This window comes from Notothenia rossii (assembly GCF_949606895.1).
Source record: "Notothenia rossii genome assembly, chromosome: 3".
In the NCBI taxonomy this organism is placed as follows: domain Eukaryota; kingdom Metazoa; phylum Chordata; class Actinopteri; order Perciformes; family Nototheniidae; genus Notothenia; species Notothenia rossii.
Genome location: NC_136901.1, coordinates 39,029,512 through 39,039,511, shown reverse-complemented (window position 1 = coordinate 39,039,511; position 10,000 = coordinate 39,029,512). Strand labels below are relative to the sequence as shown.

The following is a 10,000-nucleotide window of genomic DNA, read 5'->3' as shown; positions in this document are numbered from 1 at the left end:
GTCAGCGCTAATCAAATCTAAAAGGAAATAGCCTTACTCTTGTTGAATTAAAACTAAAAATATGAAAATCTGCATATTTATTTACATTTATAGACATTGAATGGTGCAAACATTAGGGGAAATAAGCGTATTTACTTCAGGGGATAGAGTTTAAAAGAAGATTGGCACCACACTGTTGTTTAAGCCACAATTAGCCTAGCTTGGCATAAAGACTGGAAGCTGAGGGGAAAAAGAAGCCTTGTTTAAAGTCAAATGAAACGCTGACCAAAACATCTAAAGCTTACTAATTAACATGTTGTATTTAGTGTGTTATTATGTAGACAAACAGAAATGTAAAACTGTAATTTGTGGTTTGCTGCTGCTTCTAGTCTAAGCTAAGCTACATGTGGCTAGCTTCAGCTTCAACCTTAGCTCAAAGAAATGAGGGTGGTTTGTTGATTTATGACAGAAATAATTGAAAAACTGGTGAAGTCAAAATGACAAGATGTAGTGGCTACACACACACACACACACACACACACACACACACACACACACACACACACACACACACACACACACACACACCAGCTTGTAAACATTACAGACACAAGGAATAAGCCTCGAAATGTCGGAGAAAGGTCAAAGAAGATGTACTTAGACTGCTTACTTCAGCAAAAATACCATAGTGTAAAATACTGCATTACTGTACATGTCCAAGTCTTGAATTCAGTATATGTATATCATATTCAGTATATCATTGAATTTGTTTTAATGTAAAAGGTTACAGGTAGTTGAGTATCAAGCACAGTATCTCTCTGAAGTTTAGAAGTAGCATAAAATGGAAGCAAAGTATGCAAACTTTACATTTGTATTCAAGCCCAGGACTTGAGCAACACTCCACTTTCCCTCTGCAACAGGAAATGTATTGCACTTGTCTAAAGCCCACTTCATTATCTGAACAGATCTCCTCTTTCTTCCTATCGTTTCCTCTTCAACCTTGAGCCAATGTTTTGTCCTTCTCACTGTCCTCCTCCTCTTCCTCACTTCACTGTCATCCTTTTATCCATTTCAGCCAGAGGCCTGCATAACAAGCATGAACAAGCATGGAACAATCGTGAACCTCTGAAGGCCTTTCTCTCACATTTCAGGAGCTGGAAACATTTTGGCGTTTTCTTGCCTGATGAAATGTCCTTCTCACTCCCCCAGTTCACGTCCATCGCTCCAAACCAAATGTGCAACTCATCTGCATAAAAACCCGATGACACTTGATTTACTTTTCTCTCATTTCCATATTAAACTGGGCTGTGATGAGGACTGGGGGTTTAGAGACGTAGCGAGAGAATGAGATAAGTGTGTGTGTGTGTGTGTGTGTGTGTGTGTGTGTGTGTGTGTGTGTGTGTGTGTGTGTGTGTGTGTGTGTGTGTGTGTGTGTGTGTGTGTGTGTGTGTGTGTGTGTGTGTGTGATGGTTTAACTGATGTATTACTATGTGAAATACTGTGTGTACGTGTGCTACCAGCATGTGACTCTCTGTGTGTGTCACGGTTCATTTTTCCATACTAGAGTGTAAAATGGTAGATAAACGGAGGCCGTGTGTGTGTGTGTGTGTGTGTGTGTGTGTGTGTGTGTGTGTGTGTGTGTGTGTGTGATATGTAATAATTGCTCTATTGGAAACCATTGTAACTGAGCACAAAACCACACTATGACCAAGGCCTGAGTCAAAATGCTCTTTCAGCAACATATTCAAACCAACCCATGTGCTAAAGTGTAGACACACACACACACACACACACACACACACATACACATACACATACACACACACACACACACACACACACACACACAGCCTCAGTTGACCTTGTGGCACTTTAACAGGCACGTGCGAAGACTTTTTGAGATGAACAAAGTGCAAAGTGTGTTCTCCTGGACTCACAAAGAGGCTTTCAGATGTGATGACACACACACACACACACACACACACACACACACACACATGAACACTCACTTAGCTGTATGTGTGTGTCTCATGTAAGCATGTAATCACAACTTTAAACATGAACATGTGTTTGCAATGAAATCAGATATGGTTTTAAATCCGCAGAACTTCATATTAAATTCCATCCAACCAAATATGTGTAATGATCTCAAATATTTCCATTAGAGGGTAACCATAGAGTCGTTGGTTTAAATATCCCTCTCACAATGAAAACCTGGAACAACATTACTGTCTGAATGTGGAATAAGATACTTTTTCCAACCATGAATCGACTTAATGGGTTGGTTCAAGATTTTTTACAGCTTTTCTGTTCAAAACAAGATTTAAGCAGTTTTTTTTTGCTTTATTCCTTGGGGTTTTTCTTCAGCACCAAACATGTGAAATTCCACAGCGTTGTGATCAACACAAGGTATTGCAATACACACACACACACACACACACACACACACACACACACACACACACACACACACACACACACACACACACACACACACACACACACACACACACACACACACACACACACACACATTTAAAGTCATATCAACCAGGAGTTATGATGCTCTTGCGATGTGTGGCTGTAAACACAAAGAAACAGCCACAAGAGATGCAGCAGGAACGATGCGAACATGGTCACGTTACCCCGTCTAATGTCAAGTGTAACATTCCTTTGCTTCTCTTATCGTAGGAAGAGACCCCTTCCAGTACCACTCCTCTCTCTGCTCCAACTTCCCAAAACCACAACATGATTTCAAACCAAAACAATAGGCCAGTCTTAGTGTCTCTTACCTGTCCTGGCCCAGAAAACCTCCATGTCTGTAATCCCAAACTCTCTCCGGCTAGGAAACTATCACGAACATGTCAACTCGGGAGGGAAAAGCAGAGAGAGGAGGAGGAGGAGGAGGAGGAGGAGGAGGAGGAGGAGGAGGAGGATAAGAGGTAAGCCCACTGACTCATTTAGGCTGTGAGTCGGGAGAGAAGGAGAAAGAAAGAAAGAGAAGGAGAAAGAAAGATAGGAAGTGTGCAGGGAGGCTTTCTCTCGTGGTGTGAGAGCAGAGAACGGGAGGAAACTCAAGGTGGCTCCCCCTTCTTTCTCTCCCACTTCCCCTTCTCCTTTTCCTGCAGACCTTACCTCAAAGGACTCTAACAAGTTTGTAAGAGGTCCTTGGATAGGTGGTACCCTAAAAGTATTGCCTGCATGGTAACTTGCTTCATTTAAGAATTACGCTAATAATCAAACAATTCTGCAAAAAAATATTATTTCAAACGACCGATTTCCTGAAATGAAGCAGGAAGTGTTTCCTTGATGCAGAAGGCCACAGTTTGAACCATTCACATTTTAACCATAACCAACTTTTCCCTAACCTTGACCTAGTGCTGCAGATGTACTGTATGATGTCGACTGCATTTAACCGCCGTTTATTAACGACAATATATTTACAAATTTTTTCCAAACACTAAAACCCTCAAAAACACTAGAATTGAAAATAATCTGTGTTTCTTTCAAGTAAGAGGAGTTTGACATGAGGTTTATTACTATGTCCATAGTCACCTTTTTGCTCACCTCTTAACTATTCAGTCCAAATCAGAGCAGCATATATTATTTTTCTCCTGTATTGAAATAATGTGAAACAAAATGTGTTTTCTGCCCCCTTTCCTCTCCTCCATCAGGTCCTTTGTCGTTGCAGCCCGGCTCCTTTCCTTCCTCTCCTCAACACTTACTTCCTGTAAACACTGGAGGTGGTAAAAGCCACCAACGGCTCTCACACGTTGAGTTAATGTATGCATACTGTACTGTGTGTGTGTGTGTGTGTGTGTGTGTGTGTGTGTGTGTGTGTGTGTGTGTGTGTGTGTGTGTAGCCTAGCATTACTATCCTTGTGGGGACCTAGATCTGTTTAGACAGTCATGTGCGGGGACACACCTCCCTTATGGGGACATAATGGATGTCCCTATAAGGGGAATCATTATGGTTAGGATAAGTCTCCAGGAAATGCTTGTAAGTCAATGTAATGTCCCAATGTCACAATGTGTGTGTGTGTGTGTGTGTGTGTGTGTGTGTGTGTGTGTGTGTGTGTGTATGTGTGTGTGTGTGTGTGTGTGTGTGTATATATGTGTATGTGTGTGTGTGTGTGTGTGTGTGTGTGTGTGTGTGTGTGTGTGTGTGTGTGTGTGTGTGTGTGTGTGTGTGTGTGTGTGTGTGTGTGTGTGTGTGTGTGTGTATGTGTGTGTGTGTGTGTGTGTGTGTGCACGGTGGCTTTGTGAGTTTATTGTGTTAAATTGGTTTCACTTTCAGCTCAGGATTTAGTTTTTGTATTCATTATCCCAATGATGAGAGATCCTTCGACCTTGACGTGCTAAGAAAACGGTTTTATAGATTTGAAATTATGAAGAAATCTCTAAAAGAAAGTATGAAACAAAGAGCTGGAAAATATGAGATCAGAATTTCCAAAACATACTTAATGAAGTGACTTTAGTAAAGGGCTTTAATGTGACTTGTGGTTAACTCTGATCAGACCCCAGGCTCAATAAATACACGTGTCACATTACACGCAGGGAAATATGTGTTATGCACGTGTACTGTTTTGTAGGGGGGGGGGGGGGGTTGACACTTTTTCATTGTTGCAAAGAAAAACAAGACGAAAATGTACTTAAGACAAAAATAAATATAAAATAGTGCAAGTTAAATGCAGAAATACTTCAGCACCTCTCAGTTGTACTTTGTTGTACCCTGAGAGCTCCGTGTAGAAAACAGACCCTACGAAGGATAAACTCTACAGCAAGTCACTGACAGGAGTTATTAATATCTCATTTCTGGAATACTGAGAGTTGGCCAGAGGCTGAGTGTGCAGGTCTCCACCTCAGAGATGATGGATGCTGCCTCCACCTTTAAACACAACAGCTGAGGTTCCTTTCAGCAAGCCACTGAACTCCCACAGCGACGCAGAATCTGCTCCGTCACCGTGAGGCAGAGCGAAGTAGTGGAATACTTTGTTAGTGTATTTCTTCTGGTTTCAGTACTTTACTCCACTACTTATTTTTCGGACAACTTTTACTTCTTACATGTTGAACTCAAATACCTGTACTTTCTACTTCTTACACTTTGAACACAAATACCTGTACTTTCTACTTCTTACATGTTGAACTCAAATACCTGTACTTTCTACTTCTTACATGTTGAACTCAAATACCTGTACTTTCTACTTCTTACATGTTGAACCCAAATACCTGTACTTTCTACTTCTTACATGTTGAACTCAAATACCTGTACTTTCTACTTCTTACATTTTGAACACAAATACCTGTACTTTCTACTTCTTACATGTTGAACTCAAATACCTGTACTTTCTACTTCTTACATGTTGAACTCAAATACCTGTACTTTCTACTTCTTACATTTTGAACACAAATACCTGTACTTTCTACTTCTTACATGTTGAACCCAAATACCTGTACTTTCTACTTCTTACATGTTGAACTCAAATACCTGTACTTTCTACTTCTTACATGTTGAACACAAATACCTGTACTTTCTACTTCTTACATGTTGAACTCAAATACCTGTACTTTCTACTTCTTACATGTTGAACTCAAATACCTGTACTTTCTACTTCTTACATGTTGAACACAAATACCTGTACTTTCTACTTCTTACATGTTGAACTCAAATACCTGTACTTTCTACTTCTTACATGTTGAACACAAATACCTGTACTTTCTACTTCTTACATGTTGAACTCAAATACCTGTACTTTCTACTTCTTACATGTTGAACACAAATACCTGTACTTTCTACTTCTCACATTTTGAACTCAAATACCTGTACTTTCTACTTCTCACATTTTGAACACAAATACCTGTACTTTCTACTTCTTACATGTTGAACACAAATACCTGTACTTTCTACTTCTTACATGTTGAACTCAAATACCTGTACTTTCCACCTCTTACATGTTGAACTCAAATACCTGTACTTTCTACTTCTTACATGTTGAACACAAATACCTGTACTTTCTACTTCTTACATGTTGAACCCAAATACCTGTACTTTCTACTTCTTACATGTTGAACACAAATACCTGTACTTTCAACTTCTTACATGTTGAACACAAATACCTGTACTTTCTACTTCTTACATGTTGAACTCAAATACCTGTACTTTCTACTTCTTACATGTTGAACACAAATACCTGTACTTTCTACTTCTTACATTTTGAACTCAAATACCTGAACTTTCTACTTCTTACATGTTGAACACAAATACCTGTACTTTCTACTTCTCTCATTTTCCAAACAGGCTGGTTCCTTTAGTCTGAATGTGTGTTTGGTGGCGTGATCATTATTATTTAGAGTCATTGCGTGCCTATTGATTTGAACACGATCCGTGTATCCATCATTTCCTGGTCTTCTCTAAAGAAGAGGGACCAATGAAAACGTTGTCATGTTGCCGTTGGTCACCATGGAAACATTCATTAGCTAACAATGACATTATTGTTCTATTAATATAAAGGGAGGTCAGGTACTCTTTAAAACAGCTGCTAGTTATGGGTACTTTTTACTGAAGCACCTTTCAAAGCCTTTACTGTTATTTGAGTAAAGAAGTTTAGTCAGTACTTCTACTTTCACCAGAGTATTTTTAAACACGAGTATCTGTACTTCTACTTGAGTAAAGGATGTGTGTACTTTTGCCCTCTCTGCCGTTAGGACTGCGGCTGAACTCAGTGACACTGAAAAGGTTTTTTTTTTTTTTAAAGCTCAGTGTTGGAGAAGTGGAGGAGAGAAGTGTGAAAGAGAAGTATCCCTGGGATAAATACAGGTTAGAAATCATCACCTGCGCTCACACATTTTTGAGAGCGTTGAGAAAATCGGAGAATCACAGACGGATATTCACTGCAGGAACATTGACCAGTGTTGCTATGCAACCAGCAGGGGAGAGTAATGGATTACATATTGGCTTGATGATTCGATAATCTGCCCTTTAACACTGTTAGTTATAATATTCATCACAGTTATTGAGGTCCTTGTCCTCACACGACTGCTTGTGTCTCTGTGTTTTGTCTCTACAGTGAATTATAGCTCATATTAGGATAAATGAGTATCTCAAAATCCAAGCTTTCTCATGAGCCTCCTCTTCCAATTACATTTTTTTGCAGAGTCATGCTTTTAAAAACATATTTGAACCAGTCTTTGATGATGATCAATAACGGTCTGACGATCTGAGTTGCTGTTTTCATAATATATATAACCATTTCTCTATTTTCCCGTTAACACACCGTTTTTCACAGAAAGTTTCTCACGACTTTGACTAAAGTGTCCCTAACTTCTTATGTTGAAATTCAATGCCAGACCCCAGTCTAATCTTACAGCAGCATCTGCTTGTAAATGACTTCATCCTCCACACCATTAAGTTTTCTGAGGACATCGGAGGACACGAGCGAATAACATCTGCACCATAGAGGAGATAAAAAGTGTTTGGTTAGTGCTTTTACTTAAAACTACTTATTCCACCACTAGCTCACGTCTGGCCTTGCCTCCTCACAAAGAACTGCAGATCAAAAGTGAGGATGCTTGGTTTTCACTCTGCAAAGACACCCTGGAAAACAAATGGGTGTGACTTGCAATTTGAAATGACCGTAACTCTAACTCTCACTGGGTTTTGTTGGTAATCACATGACAATTTAATCGCACAACATTTGAGAGCAGTAACACTGAGTGACATGCCTCTAACAGATCAGTAGGCGACACACACACACACACACACAAACACACACACACACACACACACACACACTTGAGTGCTTGTTAGCAGCTGGCAGACTTCCAATCGGCTTTCAATTGACCTGCTTTCACACCTGTACGGTTGCCATAGCAGCAGCAGTAGCCTCGGCCACACACTCCCAGGCGCTGTTTCCTGTCTCCTCATCTCCTCATCTGCTCATCTACTCCTTTTTCTTCTCTCTTTTCATCTCCATCTCTCTCTGCTCACATCTCGTATCTCAGATCTCTCAATCGCTTCGGATAAACCCTCCTCATCCTCGCCTTCGTCCAATTATCTCTACACACACCTCTTCTCTTTTCCGTCCCTCTCTCTCCCTCTCCCTCTCCCTCTCTCTCTCTCTTGCTGCAGGCTGAGCTGAACATGACATCATCGATCTAATACATGAATGAATGTGTGTGTGTGTGTGTGTGTGTGTGTGTTCCACCTGCATTCAGATGAGATGGAGAAGCAGAAATTACTGAACTGAGCAAGAAAGAAAAAAAATCGCCATGACAAATTGCCATATTGTTTGTGCGTGTGTGTGTGAGTACGTGTGTCTGCGTGTCTGTGTGTGCGTGTGTGCGTGTGTGCGTGTGTGCGTGTGTGCGTGTGTGCGTGTGTGTGTGTGTGTGTGTGTGTGTGTGTGTGTGTGTGTGTGTGTGTGTGTGTGCGGTCAGTCTGGCCTATTAGCATGAACGAGTGGACGAGGGAATACAAGTAAAGGAAAAGTAGAGATACAAATAAAAGGTTGAATACAGAAATGAGAACAAAGGAGGATTGTTATCGAGTGATCACTAGGACAACAGTTGCATAGCAGCCTTATACCTACCGAGATAGAGGCATCACAATGAAACACCTTCATGTGTGCTTATGTCAGGTTAATATGCCATGAAGAAACGTGATAGAAGAGAGAGAACATGGAGTCAGAAAGAGAAGGAAAGTGAGAGTTATGTGAAAAGATTCAAATTCACACTCAACATAAAACCGCTCGTCATTCCCTTAAAAAACGAATCACATGAGCGGCTAAAAGTCCCAACTCCTCATCTATTGGACAACAGTGATCACTAAAACCAGTACTGTTACAAACATGAGTCATACAAGCCAACAGAACCACGACATGTGACAAAACAAAGAACACTTCTCACACTTTATCGGCAGGTTTAACATCACCAATTAATCCACTGCATCTTCAGGACTACATACTGATATACACCTGAACATGCATGAAACACAGATACACGAAACACATTTGACCATGCATAAACTATGAAATGCTTAATAGATGAAGCATTGAGAATGTTGGCCCTGCACGCACACTCCACATTATTTTTAAGCAGGTGAGCTAATAATGTGTGAGATTCAAGCCATTTATTAATCTTTTCATTCCACCTTTAATTGTCAAGCACTTTGTAAAGTCAGTTTCATTCAGAATTCATCATTGATCATGCCTCTGACATTTAATAACGATGAGTAAGTGAAGTATTGACTCAAAGTCCACTTATAGCTGTTTTCTGAGCATTTAAAGAGGGCCTATGAACCTTTTTTGGAGCTTACTACACTCCCAGTGAGACCCCTGCACTCACACTTCAATTGGCTAGCACTCCAACACATTGTACGTGATAGGCTCAGGGGCGGGACATCTCAAAGCGGTTGACCAATCACAACAGAGCCAGCCAGCTAACCAATCACAGCAGACTGGGCTCTGGTTTCAGACGGAGGGTGAAAAGAGGTGCTGCAGCACAGGAGACAAGTCACAGTAGAGACACTACATACTGATATACACCTGAACATCAGCAGGAGAGGACTCTTTAAAGTAGAGACACTACATACTGATATACACCTGAACATCAGCAGGAGAGGACTCTTTAAAGTAGAGACACTACATACTGATATACACCTGAACATCAGCAGGAGAGGACTCTTTAAAGTAGAGACACTACATACTGATATACACCTGAACATCAGCAGGAGAGGACTCTTTAAAGTAGAGACACTACATACTGATATACACCTGGACATCAGCAGGAGAGGACTCTTTAAAGTAGAGACACTACATACTGATATACACCTGAACATCAGCAGGAGAGGACTCTTTAAAGTAGAGACACTACATACTGATATACACCTGGACATCAGCAGGAGAGGACTCTTTAAAGTAGAGACACTACATACTGATATACACCTGAACATCAGCAGGAGAGGACTCTTTAAAGTAGAGACACTACATACTGATATACACCTGAACATCAGCAGGAGAGGACT

At 40.6% G+C, this 10,000-nt stretch overlaps 1 protein-coding gene across 6 annotated transcripts in view; it reads right to left on the bottom strand.

Moving 5' to 3' along the window:
- Positions 1-10,000, bottom strand: part of nhsl2 (NHS-like 2) — a 172,359-nt gene that overhangs the window by 95,935 nt on the left and 66,424 nt on the right. Inside the window, exon 1 of one of the 6 annotated variants that reach the window (XM_079672189.1) lies at positions 2,772-5,241. The exons of the other annotated variants lie outside the window; for them this stretch is intronic. Coding sequence (XP_079528315.1) covers positions 2,772-2,796 — 25 coding nt within the window. The 5' untranslated portion in view covers positions 2,797-5,241. Of the gene's footprint in view, positions 1-2,771; positions 5,242-10,000 lie in introns of those variants that run through there. 6 annotated transcript variants of the gene reach the window in all.